This window comes from Mobula birostris, chromosome 10 (genome assembly GCF_030028105.1).
Source record: "Mobula birostris isolate sMobBir1 chromosome 10, sMobBir1.hap1, whole genome shotgun sequence".
Taxonomy (NCBI): Eukaryota; Metazoa; Chordata; class Chondrichthyes; order Myliobatiformes; family Myliobatidae; genus Mobula; species Mobula birostris.
In genome coordinates, this window is record NC_092379.1 from 58,686,998 (window position 1) to 58,704,059 (window position 17,062).

Consider the following 17,062-nt stretch of genomic DNA (forward strand, 5'->3'; position numbering starts at 1 on the left):
ATGAGGAACGTTTGTCCGCTCTTGGACTGTATTCCTTGGAGTTTAGAAGAATGAGGGGAGACCTCATAGAAACATTTTGAATGTTGAAAGGCATGGACAGAGTGGATGTGGCAAAGTTGTTTCCCATGATGGGGGAGTCTAGTACAAGAGGGCATGACTTAAGGATTGAAGGGCGCCCATTCAGAACAGAAATGCGAAGAAATTTTTTTAGTCAGAGGTTGGTGAATCTATGGAATTTGTTGACACGGGCAGCAGTGGAGGCCAAGTCATTGGGTGTATTTAAGGCAGAGATTCATAGGTATCTGAGTAGCCAGGGCATCAAATGTTATGGTGAGAAGGCGGGGGAGTGGGACTAAATGGGAGAATGGCTCAGCTCATGATAAAATGGCGGAGCAGACTCGATGGGCCGAATGGCCGACTTCTGCTTCTTTGTCTTATGGTCTTACGACTACACTACGCCGGATAATTTTGAAAACGCCGGTTTCGAGTAACAACGAAAGGCGTTTTTCAAAATATCTCCGTCCACATTAGGCGCATATTTGGGCGAATCTCCTTTACTGGGCACGCGCAGGACACAGCAAACTAGCGAAGAGGAAACGATATACTTAGTGCGCGTTTGTCCAGTTACAGAGTAGAAAAACTTTAAAGGAATTGTTCTTGGCTGTCGCGCAGGAGGACTTACCACTAAAAAAAAACAAATACTGGAGCGTATGGAGGCAACCGGCGGGGAGTTCACAAGCAGTATGACCCGGCTGACGACGAACATTGATATATTGACTCACTCTGTTGCATTAATAAAGCACCTTGTTAAATGTTTAAAACACTTTTAAAATAGTCAAAAAAGCTCACTTTACCATCTAACTCTCACGCAGTTCACACCGACTGCGCGTTAGAACAGCCGTCCGGCAGCGCTTGCGCAGTTCCGAGCAGAAGCAGAAAAAGCATTGTTGTTGTTGTGTTGTCACGACAGCGTTTTTAAATCTCTCCGGTTACCCTGTCCGCATTATTACGCGCAACAATCGTTTTCAAATTTACACACTCTGGAGACCGTTTCTGAAAATCTCCGTTTTCGGGGGATGAAAACGCCGTTTTAGTGTGGACAGAGGGTCAAAACGAGGAGAATAAGCTTCGTTTTCAAAATTATCCGGCGTACAATCACTCTGTATTTAACAATCCCATGTGAAGTTGTGCATACCTTTGTATTGCCAACAAATAAAACTTGCGAAAGGAAACAATGCCAGTTCTTTAAAATAATGCGGCAGATTGACTGAAAACAATTAAAACAGTGGAAGCGTTTACGATAACCCCCAAACCTCCCTTTTGGGTGAGTGTGCTCAACAATCTCATTATAGTATAAATTCCAAACAGGGCACTTTTATCATTAAAATAGTGAACACAGAACACGACAATTTTCCGGCCCACGGTGCTGTTCCAACCTTTTGACCTAGCCCTATCATCCATGTGCCCAGCTGAGTTTCTTCAATGTCTTGAACGTTCTGTCCAAAAAGAATATAAGTCTACATCCTCTCACATTTTCTTTAGTTCGATTCATTCACACGGGGAAACATCAGCCAGTTTCAAAAATATATTAAAGTAGTTGTCGAAATACTATAGTGAAAATTGAGAGAGGGAACGGAGAATGTGCTGCCGAATCCTACCCATTCTCCGAGGAAACTTTGCTTGTCTGTTTGTATTCAGGTTTCATGGAGAGGAATATTTTTTACATATGGAAGCAGTTAAATGCCAATCAGCTGTGTTTCTTTACCGTTCATCTCGTGTGATAATACCGCCTCTTTTACTTTGTTTTCCTGGGCAACGGGTGTTAAATTCTCTAGTAAAAATAGACGCAGACCAGATTTTAAAATGCAGCAACAATAGGCTATTATAATTGTAAAAGGAATATCGGTGGAGAATTCTAAGTCGTTAAATGCTATATCAAGGCTGAAGAAATCCCAGTAATAATATCTAAACACTTGAAGGTTCCTGTCAAACCATGTCACTTCATCGTTATAAATATTGTGCATTTAAAATAATTTTCTAAATCTAGTTAATGTTGTTTTGGTAGAAGATTTTAAAAGTAATTCTATACAATACCTATTTTAATATCAATTGAATGTGGAATTTAAAGCAGCAGGGTTAAACTTGTTTGGGAATTTTTCCGCTGAGTGATCTTGCACGCTGAAAATTCAGAAAAAGGAAGTGCTGCTTGCGCAACGACTACATGTATTTTTCCGGGTGGAAACTCTATCCAACGTTCCCGCTTAAAAGTTGCGAAAATATAAATAATTGATAATCCTGAGTGTATCTGTTTTCTGGAAATTAAATTTACCTGGTCGGGCGAGTTAATTCTCCATCGGTAACGGCAAGCATGAGCAAATGGGCCTAAACTCCGAAAGTAGCGCCGGGTCAAAACCTGTGACCATTTGTGTTAACGCGCATTTTCTGTCAGTTTTAAATTAAATGCATCCCTCTTTTTAAATTTTCCCGGGTATTGTCAAAAACTGGTGTCAAGTATCAGGCACCGTAAAAAATCTTATGAACAACAGCTCTAGGATACAGTATTAATAAAACTTACGCTAAGCGTTCCACGGACACTGAGAAATCACAACCCGTACTGAGAATGTTGAGCTCGGAGACCCCTTCTTTAAAAAAAACTTTTTTTTTATACTTGAGGTGATAGAGCAATAATTTCTGAATAAGACTTTACAATATTCTGGGGGTTTCTACTTCGGATGATGGAACAATAAGTTCTGAATATGTCTTTACAAATTTCTGTTTTTTTTCAGATGATGGAGCAATAAGTTCTCAATACTGTATGTCTTTACAATGTTCGGGGGTTAATTCCATTTTATCCGTCGACTAAAGAACAAAGAAAGGCACTTGCAGGTACTGGGGCAACTTGGAAAGTTTGGGTTTGGAGACGGAATGGTGTTACGGAATCTGGTGTGAACCCTGCACGGGAAAGCTGCCTCGCAACGGTGGTCTGTGAGCCCTGTGAATCCGGATTGCTGACTAACCCTCGGACTTCTCAGAGTTCCGCTGACATCGGTGAGCGGAACGCGGCCACTCGACATTGCCCATGTGTGAGGATTAGGATATAAACCGTAGAAAATCCGCGGCACTGACAATGACATGCAATGCCATCTGATTTTATATTCCGGGAGCAGTTCAGCTATTCCAAATCCGCACTCGACTGAAACACCGAGTGTCTGAACCTTGGGTATTTGGGGATGAGCATCATAGAACAGAGTACTGTGAACTGCAGGCCATGTAGCAAACTTTAACCGCTCACCAGTACATAAACCACCCCCTACGCTTTCCCTCAGACTTTCAGAGCACTTTCTGGGACGCACATCTCTGGAATCGAGATGCGAGTCCCGTTGTTGATATCCCACAGTCCGACGGAAAACTACACGAACATAAGAAACAAGCCTCTTACACAGCATTACACCCGGAACGCTTCCAATTCCTCAACAATTTAGAAAGCAAATCCGCGTACGCGTACGTTCCTGTGTATATCTAGATGCACACCAACATCCAGCGGCTAGCACATATTGTACTCTATGCGTAGCTGCCCATAAGTACACAGATACATATTTACAGCAAAGTGAGACCTGCCTCACTTATTAGATCATTTTCCTTTTAAGATGGTTTACTTGTCAACGCTGAGCTAATCTCGTTACACGAATAATAAAACACGACAGTGATGTGCGCATACCATCATTTACATGCAGTACACAGACAGGTATGGCTGCAAACGATTATCTCCACCAGCCAGTAAAAAGGAAGCTCTTCTGGTTATAATTAGTGATGACAGGAGCTTCACTCGTTCTTGTCTGCAGTGGTATTATTGGCTAGACTTTGACAGACAGCAAGTCTCGCTCTCCATCAGCGCCCCACTTGACAGTGAAGAAATGCACGTTTGGCTAGAGGTGCAGACGGGAGCGCGCCATCCGCTCAAAGGTTACCGCTAGCTGGAATGGGATTCAGTCTGGGGCTTAGAAAGTATCCGACCAGCCTCCCAGTCCAGCTGTCCTCTGTATTCGGGCTGTGCACCCCGCCAGCGCTGGAAGGTGGGGGTGATGGCGCATGCTTTCTCCGTGGAATTTCTAGTGGGGAATCCCCTGAAGAGAAAACATGAAGACACAAGGAACGGGAAAGTGAGAGGCCGGCGCAACGACATGCGACATCGGCCCGAGGAACCGAAGTACGAGGACGACGAGCAATCTGGTTAGTCTTCTACACTGATTATTGATGCAACTGACTTCAACACACATCACCAACGAGAGCTTTCCTCGAATTTACTTTCCATGATCTTTGATTAAACCTGCAAAGGACAATAACTGCAATTCAGGAATAATTAAAAACTACTTTTTATTTCGTTTAAATACATTTATAACTGGGGTCCAGAATATTCCTTTCTGCTTTTCAGGCATATTTGATTGTTTTATGTGCAAATTTTTGATTCGTGGCTGAGTCGACATTCGTACGGCGCTTTTCCGCTTTCGGCTTTTTAGCATGCAGGCGCCTCCTAGAAATGCGAATAGATTAACAATGGAAATTGATGGTGGTTCAACTAAACTGGCACATTCATATAACAGACACACAGATTGTCTCGTGACTACGAATGGACTCCGTTTCATTGTGGGGAGAACGCTCCTCAGATCACTCCGTTTGAATTACACCGTATAAAATGCATTTTATTTTAGTTTACTACTGTGTGTGTGAGTGAGCGAGTAAGAGAGAGAGTGAGCGTGTGGGAGAGAGAGTGTCTGTGAGAGAGTGAGAGTGGGAGAGAAGCTGTGAGGTCCACACTCCGTTTGCATTACACTATATAAAATGCATTTTGTTTTAGTTTGCTACAGTGAGAGACAGAGTGAGAGAATGTGTGTGAGAGAGTGTTAGTGTGTGAGAGAGAAAAGGAAAGTGAGTGCGCGAGAGAGTGTGTGAGACTGTATGAGATCGTGAGAGTGTGTGAGCGAGTGAGAATGTAAGAGAGAGTCTGAGTGTGAGAATGAGAGAGAGAGAGCGAGAGAGAGTGAGTGAGTGTGTGAGAGGGAATGTGTGCGTGAGAGAGTAAAAAAAGAGAAAGAAAGTGTCGGGGTAGGTCAATGAGTTGGCTACTTCGGGAGGTCAATGTAAAGGCGTGTGAGGCGGCCGGACAGGAAATGAGCTGGTGACGGCCTTCATCAAAGTATTCTTCTTGGTATCTTGCAGTGGAGGCGAAAGCAGAAGGTCCCAAAACCCAGACGTCCCCCTCTCCCAGGTCATTCGGCGGTGACTTTGAAGGTCCACAGGTAGAACTACAGGGGATAGATCTTTGGAAGAGCTTTCACGAGATAGGCACTGAGATGATCATCACGAAAGCTGGCAGGTGATACATTCGGCTCTACACAAGACCAGCTAAACTTTTCACTTCGTTCCTACACTCGGGATGGGTCTTTAGTGTAAAGCGTAAACAACGAAAACTGCTTTTTTTAAGAGGCGTTGGCCTTTGGGAAAATTTGGACAGCAAAACAAAAAGAATCTCGCTTGGGTTAATTGAAGATCCGCAAGATATAACAGCGGACCCAGTTCCGCCCAGTATGTAGTTTGCTTGGCTGGAGGTTTATTTAGAGCTTCGCATTTACTGGTTGAATAAACTTTTGATTTGGAAAGTTTATAAATATCTGCAATTTTGTAAATGGAATCCAGAAAATTATATTAATATCAGATATTTACCACGATGCAGCTTTCTCGCCTCGATCTAAGTTAAAAACAAGGCCACTGATATGTGGTTTTCAGTTAGGGAAAGTTAAGATTTTAACATAAAGATATGGATTTATTCCCTGTTGTCATTGCAAGCAGCGTTGGTTACAGATCGCAGCATCGGCGAGGCGGGTTCTTCAAAATGCCTTTGACATTTTGTTCATGCTCCGCACCCCGTCCGTCTCTACCTCGGTAAAGCGGGTAAGAGTGGACATTCAGTCTAATAGTGCCAATTTCTGCACAGGCGCATGTTCCCTGCCATCAGGGTGAAAATCGGAGGTCTGGAGCCCGAGCAGCAGTATTACATCGCCATGGATATTATCCCCGTGGATTCCAAGAGATACAGGTACTCTTCATTGCATCTCCACCGGTTCGGTGACAAACCGGTACCTCTAGAAATCACGACACACACGGATAGTACAGTGAGCATCCTTTAACTCCCTGAAGCAACCATTCAGCAATTAACTCCAAATGGAACTTTTCCAGCAAGTACAGACGACTTGGCGAGTTGATTCTATATTTTGCTAACAAAACAAGATTCGTTTAACTATACAATGTTATCATCATTATGTCCCGCGTTTAAATGATGCAGCCGATCATAGTCAATCCATGACCATGATTGTACCTGATAAATTTTGTACAGACGTGGTTTGCCATTGGCTCCTTCTGGCTAGTGTCTTTACAAGACGGGTGACCGCAGCCATTATCAAACCCTTCAGGGATTGTCTGCCTGGTGTCAGTGGTCACACAACCAGGACTTGTGATATTCTCCAGCTGCTCATAGGATCGATCATCTTCCATCAGCTCCCATGCCTTCACCTGACCCTGATACGGTCGGGGGACTAAGCAGGTGCTACACCTTGCCCATGGGTGACCTGCCGGCTAGCCGGGGGAAGGAGCACCTGACTCCTCCTTTGGTAGAAATACATCAGTTCTTTGCCACCCAAAGAGAATATGACATTAGTTAAAATTAAATGAGATATAAATTGACAAGAGAATACATAATGTAAGTTCAGGAATAGGCCACTCGGCTCCCCAGTCCTACAACATCATTTAATGCTGAGACTCCCCAGACCACAACTCCTCTTCTACGCCAGATAGAGTGGACAGCCAGCGCCTCTTCCCCAGGGCACCACTGCTCAATACAAGAGGACATGACTTTAAGGTAAGGGGTGGGAAGTTCAAGGGGGATATTAGAGGAAGATTTTTTACTCAGGGAGTGGTTGGTGTGTGGAATGTACTGCCTGGGTCAGTGGAGGAGGCAGATACACTGGTGAAGTTTAAGAGACTACTAGACAGGTATATGGAGGAATTTAAGGTGGGAGGGTTATATGGGAGGCAGGGTTTAAGGGTCGGCACAACATTCTATGTTCTATGTTTTGCACAGCCTTCAATTCCCAAATCTTCCTATACACTACTTTTTTAAAGTACCCTGATGAACAAATGTCCACAAACCTCTGAGGTATAGGGGAAGAGAGATTCACCGTTCTGTGAAAAGTCCACACATCAGTTTTACAGGATCACAGAGCACAGAACATTACAGCACAGTATGAGGCCAAACCAGATGCCAATCTGACTAATGCCATTAGCCTGCATCTGACTCATTCCTCCCCGCTTACATATCAATCAAAAATTGCCATCACACCTAATTCTACCACCTTCCCTGGCAACATGTTCCAGTCACCTACCACTTTCTATGTAAAAAGCTTCCCTCACAAATATTCTTTAAACTTTCTGTCTCTCATCTTAAACCCCTACCTCTATTACTTGACCTTTTTACCCTCTGAAAGAGACTCTGAATACCTACCTAGCTCTCCCCTAACTTCGTAAACATGTCGCAAGATTACCTCAGCCTCCAAAACACAAGGGAAAATGACACAAGTTTGTGCAATCTCTCTTTTAGAGCGAGGCAAAATCATAGCAAGCCTCTTCTGCACCCTCTCCAAAGTCTCAACATCCTTCCAGTAGTGTGGTGACCAGAAAGTATAGGAACAGAATTAGGCCATTAGGCTGATCCACTTCTGCTCCATCATTTCATCACAGCTGATCCAATTTTACTCTCAGCCCCAATCTCCTCCCTTTTCACTGTATCCCTTCATGCCCTGACCAATCAAGAATCTATCAACCTCTGCCTTTAAATATACAGAAAGACTTGGTCTCTACAGCTGCTTGAGGCAAAGAAACATAGAAACATAGAAAACCTACAGCACAATACAGGCTCTTCAGCCCACAAAGCTGTGCTGAACTTGCCCTTACCTTAGAACTAGCTAGGCTTACCCACAGCCCCTTATTTTTCTAAGCTCCAAGGATTCCACAGATTCACCAGTCTCTGACTGAACAAATTCCTCCTCATCTCCATTATAAAAGGAAATCCCTCTATACTGAGGCTGTGTCCTCTGGTCTTAGACTCTCCCACCATAGAAAACATCCTCTGCACATCCACTCTATCAAGCTTTTCACTATTTGATGGGTTTAAATTAGATCATCCCTCATTCATCTCAATGCCAGTGAATACAGGCCTAGAGCCATCAAACACTCTTCAGATGAGAATCCATTCAATCTTGGAATCATTTTCATGAATCTCCTTTGAACCGTCTCCGGTTTCTGTATATCCTTTCTAAGATCAGGGGTCCAATACTCCAAGTGAGGATTCCCCAGTGTTATATAAAGTCTCAACATTATATCCTTGCATATATATTCTAGTCCTCTTGAGATGAATGCTAACATTGAATTTGCCTTCCTCAGCACACACTCAACCTGCAAATTAACCTTCAAGGAATCTTGCACAAGGATTCCCAAGTCCCTTTATGCCTCAGGTTTTTTTTTTGTATTTGTTTCCCCATTTAGAAAATAGTTCAACCTTTTGACTTCTTCTACCAAAGTGCATGACCATACACTTCCCAACAGTGTATTCTATATACCATTCCTTTGCCCATTCTCTGAATCTGTCTGTCCTTTTGTATTCTCCCTACTTTCTTAAAACTGCTTGCTCCTCCAGCTATCTCCATATTGTCTGAAAACTTTGCAACAAAGCCATCGATTCCATCATCAAATCATTGACATATAATATAAAAAGAATCGGTCCTAACTGAGGCCCTTGTGGAACACCACTAGTCACTGGCAGCCCTCCAGGAAAAGGCTCCCATTATTCCCACTCTTTGCCTCCTGCTTTATCCATGTTAGAATCTTTATTGTTATACCATGGACTCGTAGCTTATTAAGCAGCCTCATGTGTGATACCTGCTCAAAAGCCTTCTGGAAATCCAAATACTGTACACAACATCAACCCGGTTCTCCTTTGTCTATCATGCTTGTTATTTCTTCAAAGAATTCCCTCAGAATTGTCAGGTAAGATTTTCCCTTGAGGAATCCATGCTGACTACAGCCTTATTTATCAAGTGTCTCCAAGTATCCTGAGTCATCATCCTTAATAATTAACTCTAACACCTTCCCAACCACTGAGATCAGACTAACTGACCTAAAATTTCCTTTCTTTGCCTCTCTCCCTTCTTAAAGAGTGGAGTGACATTTGCAACTTCCCAGTCTTGCAGAACCATTCCAGAGTCTAATGATTCTTGAAAATCATTACCCTTCCGCCACCTGCTTCAGAACTCTTGGGTGTATACCATGTGGACTATCTAGTCTAGTAGATAAGTCATTGTCTACCTTCAGACCTTTCAGTTTCCCAAGAAACTTCTCTCTAGTTATGGTACCTTCACACACCTGATGACCCCTGATATCTGAAACTCCCACCATACCTCTAGCGTCTTCCAGAGCGAACACTGACACAAAATACTTATTCAGTTCATCTGCAATTTCATTATCTCCCATTACTACTTCTCCAGCATCATTTTCCAGTGGCCTGATATCCACTCTCATCTTTCTGAAGAAATTTGTGGTATCCTCTTTAATATTATTGGCTAGCTCACTTTTGTATTCCATCTTAAACTTCTTAATGACTTTTTTAGTTGCCTTCAGTTGGTTGTTAAAAGCTTCCCAATCCTCTAACTTCCCACTAATTTGTGCTCGGTTACATGCCCTCTCTTTAGTTTTAACTTCTCTTGTTAGCCAAGGTTATGTCATCTTTCCTTTGGAATACTTCTTCCTCTTTGGGATGCATATATCCTATACCTTCTGAATTGCTTCCAGAAATTCCAGCCATTGCTACTCTGCCATCATCCCTGCCAGTGTTGTTTTCCAATCAGGTCTGGCCAATGCCTCTCTCATGCCTCTGTAATTCCCTTTACTCCACTATGACACTGATAAATCTGACTTTAGCTTCTCCTTCTCAGATCTCAGGTTGAATTCAATCATATTATGATCACCTCCCCTGATGGTTCTTTTACATAAAGCTCTCTAATCAAGTCTAGTTCACTACACAACACCCAATCCAGAATAGCTGATCACTTAGTGGGCTCAGCCATGAGCTGTTCTAAAAAGCCATCTCACAGGCACTCTAGAAATCCCCCTTCCTGGAACGTTGCACCAACCTACCTGCCTTTGAAGTCCCTCTTGACTATTGTAACATTACCCTCTTGATACTGCATTTTCTATCTCCCATTGTAATTTGTCAGTCGCATCCTTACTGCTGTCTGGGGGGGGGGGGGGGTCTGTGTACAACTCCCATCAGGGTCTTTTTAATCTTGCAGTTCCTTAGCTCTATCTACAATAATTCAACACCTCCAACCCTATGTTATCACTTTCCAATGACTTCATTTCATTATTTTATCAACAGAACATCAATTTATTATCAATGGAACAATGCCCTTCTGCCGTTCTGCCTGTCTTTTCAATACAATGTGTCTCCTTGAAGATTAAGATCCCAGCTATAATCTTCTTTCAGTCACGATTCAGTGATGACTGCAACATCATACCTGCCAAGCTGCAAGTTCTTCCACCTTATTCCGTATACTACACGCATTCAAATACAACACCTTCAGTCCTATATTCATCCTTTTTGATTTTGTCTGCCTTTTACATTGCAACTCATCCTGTTGACTGCAATTTTGCCCTATCAACAGCTTCTCCTCACTATACATTGCCTCTGTTTGTAAACCAGCTTCCTCATCTTCAGCACTATCAACCGCCTTTCCTACGATACTTCTTGCATTGAAATATAGATGGTTCAGGACACTAGTCACATCGTGCTCAACCTTTTGATTCCTAACTTTGTCTGAGGTCTTACCAACATCTGCCTCCACAACCTCTCCACTATCTGTTCTGGCACTCTGGCTCCCATCCCCCTGCAGCTCTAGTTTAAACCACGCCATGCAGCATTAACAAACGTTCCTGCTAGGAATGTTCCAGTTCAGGTGCAAACCATCCCTTCTGTGTAGGTCCCACTTTCCCTGGAAGAGAGTCCAAAGATCCAAAAATCTTATGCCCTCCTTCCTACACTGACTTGTTAACCATGCATTAAACTATAAAATCTTCTGGCCTCACTAGCACATGACAGGGGTACCAATCCTGAGATCACAACCGTGGAAGTCCTGCCCTTTAGCTTAGCACCTAACTCACTGCACTCCCTATGCACATCCTCATCATTCGTCCTATCCATGTCACTGATACCAACATGGTTCATGATTTCTGGCTGCTCACCCTCCCACTTAACAATGCTGAGGTCTCGATCTGAGATATGCCAGATCCTGATACTCCAGAAGCAATATAAGATGCAGGAATTTTATTCTCGTCATGGAACCTCCTGTCCGTTCCCCAAATTGACGAATCCCCAATCACCACAGCATGCCCCTTGTCCCTCCTTCCCTCCTGAGTAACAGAGGCAGACTCAGTGCTAGAGACCCGGCCACTGTGACTTTCCCCTGTTAAGTCATCCCTCTGGATAGTATCTAAAGTGATGTACCTATTGTTTAGGGAGATGGGCACAGAGCTACTCTGTAAACCACGTTCACCTTCCTGGCTGTCACCCAGTCTCCTGTATCTTGCACCTTGGGTATAACTACCTCTCTATATGACTAATCCACCAGCCCACCAGCCTCCCAGATGATCCGGAGTTCATCCAGTTCCAGCTCCAACTCCTTAATGCAGTTTGTTAGAAGTTGCAGCTGGATACACTTCTTGCCGTTGTAGTCGCAGGGACACTGGAGATCTCCCTGTCTTCCCAAGAGGATCATTTCACTATCCTGCCTGGCATCTCTACTGCCCTAACTGAGCAGATATAAAGAAAAGAAGGAAAAACCCTCAAGTTTGAACTTTTCTTTCCTTTGCTTTCTCTGACTGGAGCTTCTCTTCGCTGAAGTTTTGAAGAACTAAAGCCTGAAGATCACCACTGTGACTGTCCACTCAGACGATGGCCACCAAGCTTGTACTTGCCTTCCTTTCCAAACAATTCCAAATGCCAATTGATGGCTGATCAAAGTCCATGCTGACCCATTTAAACTGCCTAGTCCCATGAACCTGCACCGACACCATAGCCATCCATATCTCTACTTTCCATGTACCGAGTAAAACTTCTCTTAAGTGTTGAAATCAAACTCACATGCACCACTTGTACTGGCAGCTCGTTCCACGCTCCCATGATCCTCTGAGCAAAGAAGTTTCTTCTCATGTTCCCGTTAAAATTTCACCTTTCACCCTTAACACTTGATCTCTGGTTCTAGTCCCACCCAACCTCAGTGGAAAAAGCCTGCTTGCACTTACCCTATCTATACCCCTCATAATTTTGTATACCTCTATCAAATCTCCCCTCAATCTATTCCATTCCAAGGAATAAAGTGCTAACCTATTCAATCTTTCCTTACACTCAGTTCCTCCATTCCCAGCAACATCCTTGTAAATGTTCTGTGTACTCTTTCAAACTTATTTACATCTTTCCTGTGGGTCGGTGACCAAAGCTGCACACATTTCTCTAGATTAGGCCCCACCAATGGCTTATACAACTTCAACATAACGTCTCATCTCCTGTACTCAAAACTTTGATCTCTGAAGGCCATTGTGCTAAAAACCTTTTTTGTGACCCTATCTACCTGTGACACCACTTTGAATGAATTATGGATTTGTAGTTCCAGATCCCTCTGTTCTACTGCACTCCTCAGTGCCCGAACACTTGCTGTGTAAGACCTACCCTGGTTGATCCTCCCAAAGTGAAACACTTCACACTTCTCTACATTTAACTCCATCTGTTATTTTTAAGCCCATGTTTCCAGCTTGTGCAGATATCGCTGTATCCTTTGTGTCATCTGCAACTTTGCTGATCCAGTTAACCACATTATTATCTGCATCGTTGATGTAGATGACAAACAACAAAAAACCCAGCACCGATCCCCGTGGCACTTTACTAGTCACAGAGGCAGCCACCTACTACCACTTTCAGGCCTCTCACACAATGCCAATGTCTAATACAAGTTACCATCTCATCATGAATACCAAGCGACTGAACCTGTCTGTCCAATCTCCCATTGGGATCCTTGTCAAATTTAAAGTCCATGTAGACAACATCCACTGTCTTTCCTTCTTCACCTTTCCTGGTAACTTCATAGAAAAATTCTACAACATTCATTAGACACAAAGATGCTGACTATCCCTGTCTATCCAAATATATATGGTCCCTTAGAATTCCTTCCAATAACTTTCTCACTACTGATGTCAAGCTCACTGGCCTATCATTTAGAAGTTTATTATCAGCTAGCATCCAATTTTCTGGTACCTCACCTGTCACTATGGATGATTTCAATATCTTGGCTAGGACCCCTGCAATTTCTACTCCCACGAAGTCCATGGGAACATCTTTTTCTAGCCCTGGGGATTTATACACCCTAACTTGCCTCAGGACAAAAAAAATCTTCCTTCTCTGTAATCTGTATGGGGTCCATGAGCTCATTGCTGCTTTGCCTCATTTCTATAGACTGTACCCCTCTCCCAAATAAATACACAAATGCAAAAAATCTATTTGAGATCTCCACCAACTCCCTTGGCTCCATACATAGATTACCATTCTGACCTTCCAGAGGACCAATTTTGTCCCTTGCAATCCTTTTGCTTTTAACCTAACTGTAAAATCCCTTTGGATTCTCTTTCATCTTGTCTCTTTAGGGTGACCTCAAAGCCTTCTTTTAACCCTCCTGATTTCTTTCTTAAGTGTTCTCTTATATTTTGTGTACTCCACGAGTACCTCATTTATTTGTACCTGTCTGTACTCTTATGCACCTCTATTTTTTTTTCTTAACCAGGACTTCAACATCTCTTGAAAACCAAGGTTCCCTAAACTTGTTATCTTTACCTTTTATTCTGACAGGCACATACAAGATTTGTACTCTCAAAATTTCATTTGTATAGACCTCCCACTTACCAAGTACACCTTTGCCAGAAATTAGCCTGTCCCAATCCACGCTTGCCAGATCTTTTCCAATACAACCAAACTAAGATTTACTCCCATTTAGAATCTCAACCCGCAGACCAGAGGTATCCTTTTCTATATTTACTTTGAAACTAATGGCATTATAATCACTAGATGCAAAATGTTCCCCTACACAGATCTGTCTCACCTACCCTGTCTCATTCGCTAATAGCAGATAAGATATTGCACACTCTTTGAAACTTCTATGTACTGATGAAGGAAACTTTCCTGAACATATTTGACAGACCCTATCATATCTAGTCCTTTTACACAGTATGGAAAGTTAAAATCATCTATTATCTCTCTGCCACTGTCAAAGAACATAATGCAAGCTGATGATATACGTTATCTTCGATAGATCTCATCGTCTGCACTATCTGTATAGGAAGTCGCTTAGCTGTGTCTGTCTGCGGAAGACTGAGAGATGGATCGTGACAGAGACCGCCGGCCAGTTAACGTTATCAGCGCGGACATATAATACAGCACTAACTTCTTTTCAAATCAATTTACTGAGTGCGTACGCTTAGGTTTAAGATGAGTCACTCTTTTAGGTACTGTACATTGCTCTAGGAAACGTACAGAATCAATAGTGGCCAGATGGATTGGGAGTCAATAGCATTGTTCTCTTTCGAGCACTGAAAGTTAAAAAGAAGTTTGCGCAACATCTTGATACACAGTGAGCATGTTTCTGGTTGGCGCAGATGTTAGGGAAATCGCGATAAAAAGCCCTTTCTGATCTGGAAAATAGCCCGTCATAGAAGCCTTCTACATAGGGAATAGAGTGGGTACGAATGGGGCACTTTTTCAAGACTTGTACATATGTATGATGTTGGCAGGTATGTGTACCACAGTTCGCAGTGGATGGTGGCTGGAAATAGTGAACAGCCTTCGCTGACACCCCGAATGTACGTCCACCCCGACTCGCCAAGTTCAGGGCAGTCCTGGATGAAACAGGTCATCAGTTTCGACCGGGTAAAACTTACCAACAACGACATGGACCAGAAAGGACATGTAAGAGTTATCGTCATTTCAGAAAGGCACACCCCTCCCCGAAAGGCACAGTCTGAAGCAGTGCGGCGAACACTTGCCCACACTAATCTTCTGGCCTGCGTGAGTGTGGACTGCACGCGACTACCTAGATAACAATGGCATGGCCCAAAATTACACTTGTGGCACATTCAATAACACATTTCCACCTCACCCCAGCTGTCAGTTTAATGGTCAGTGCACTGCGGCAGTCGGGCTCCCATACCGGTTTGCGGATTTGGGCTGGGCTAACGAGAAGCGGCAGCGGGTACATTCCCCAGACTGAGCCAGTGCTGAGCAGAACCCACACCAACACGGTAAAGAGGGGAGTAGTTCGGATGTCAATTATCACGTAGTACATGTTAACAATTACATTACAATTCAGTTACGCATTACAACTCAAGGGAGACTTGTTCAAAGATCAAAGGTTCAAAGGATCATTTTATTGTCAAAGTATGTATGTACAACACAACTCTGATATTCGTCTTTTCCAGATAGCCATGAAATAGAGAAAGATCGGGAGGGGGTGTTGTTGAAAGAAAATGCGTCAACACCTTCACCCCCCACCCCAAGCACGAATAAGAAAAAAACTCACAAACCCCCAAAATCTCCCACCCCTTCCCCACAGAAAAAACAGTGACAATAACAATCCCCCACCCCTCCCCAAAGAAAAAACAGTAACAATAACAATCCCCACTCCCTCCCACAGAAAAAAAACAATGACAATAGCAATCCCCCGCCCCTTCCTCACAGAAAAAAGCAGTAACAATCCTTGGAGCGACGGAGGATGCGAGGTGACCGATGTATAAGATGACGATAGGCATTGACTGTGTGGATAGTCAGAGGCTTTTTCCCAGGGCTGAAATGGCTAACACGAGACTGCACAGGTTTAAGGTGCTTGGAAGTAGGTACAGAGGAGATGTCAGGGGTACGTTTTTAATCAGAGAGTGATGAGAGCGTGGAATGGTCTGCCGACAACGGTGGTGGAGGCGGATACGATAGGGTCTTTTAAGAGGCTCCTGGACAGGTACATGGGCCTCAGAAAAATAAAGGGCTATGGGTAACCCTAGGTAATTTCTAAGGTAAGGACATGTGCGGCACAGCATTGTGGGCTGAAGGGCCTGTATTGTGCTGTAGTTTTTCTATGTTTCTATAGCAATCCCCCACCCGTTCCCCACGGGAAAAAAACCAACGGTAATAACAATCCCCTCACTGACAGGAAAAGAATAGCGGCAATAGCATCAAAATCCCCGACCACCACCCCCGCCCCTCACACACGCAAAGAACTAACAGATTACTCACCCGCCAAACGGCTACTAGAAAGAAAACACTGAAAACTGAAGGAGAGCAGTATAAAGTACAATCCAACATTCACATAAATCTCAGCATATCGAACACAGCTTTCCGTCAGTATACGCGGAGAGAGGCAGAACGAACTCAATCCTTCCCTGAAGGTTGACCACCACGCCGGCCCAAATTGTTGTGAATACAACGCCAAGACAATGTTTCTCTCATTCCCACCAGATCGTCCTGCAGTCCATGCACAGATACCGGCCGCGCATCCATGTGGTGCTGAAAGAGGCTGACACGGATCTCTCTGCAGATCAGCATCTTCCGTTCCACGGATTACACACATTCACATTCACAGAGACGGAATTCACCACTGTGACAGCTTATCAGAACCAACAGGTGAACGATGGTACTGACAGGCTGGGGGGAGGGGTGCAAAAGAGGGGGCAGCGGAGAAAAGGGGGAAAAGGCTGAGGGGAAGTCTCCTCCCGTGTAATGACCGAATTCTTGATACGACCCAATTGCATACATTGCATTAACTTGATTATAGATTTACATGATTATGTAAAACGACATCATAATTCTCGATCGTTTGTTATTTACTGGCATTTAGTTTCCCGATGCAAAAGTTCTTTGAATCCCAGA

The 17,062-nt window shown here is 43.5% G+C and overlaps 1 protein-coding gene across 1 annotated transcript in view; it reads left to right on the forward strand.

The window, feature by feature from the left end:
- Positions 1-4,082: 4,082 nt before the first annotated feature.
- LOC140203690 (T-box transcription factor TBX22-like) overlaps positions 4,083-17,062 on the forward strand; it is a 39,952-nt gene continuing 26,972 nt past the window's right edge. Inside the window, exons 1-5 of the mRNA XM_072269736.1 lie at positions 4,083-4,230; positions 5,218-5,374; positions 5,993-6,094; positions 14,938-15,112; positions 16,652-16,816. Of these exons, the coding sequence (XP_072125837.1) occupies positions 4,083-4,230; positions 5,218-5,374; positions 5,993-6,094; positions 14,938-15,112; positions 16,652-16,816 (747 nt within the window). The remainder of the gene's footprint in view (positions 4,231-5,217; positions 5,375-5,992; positions 6,095-14,937; positions 15,113-16,651; positions 16,817-17,062) is intronic.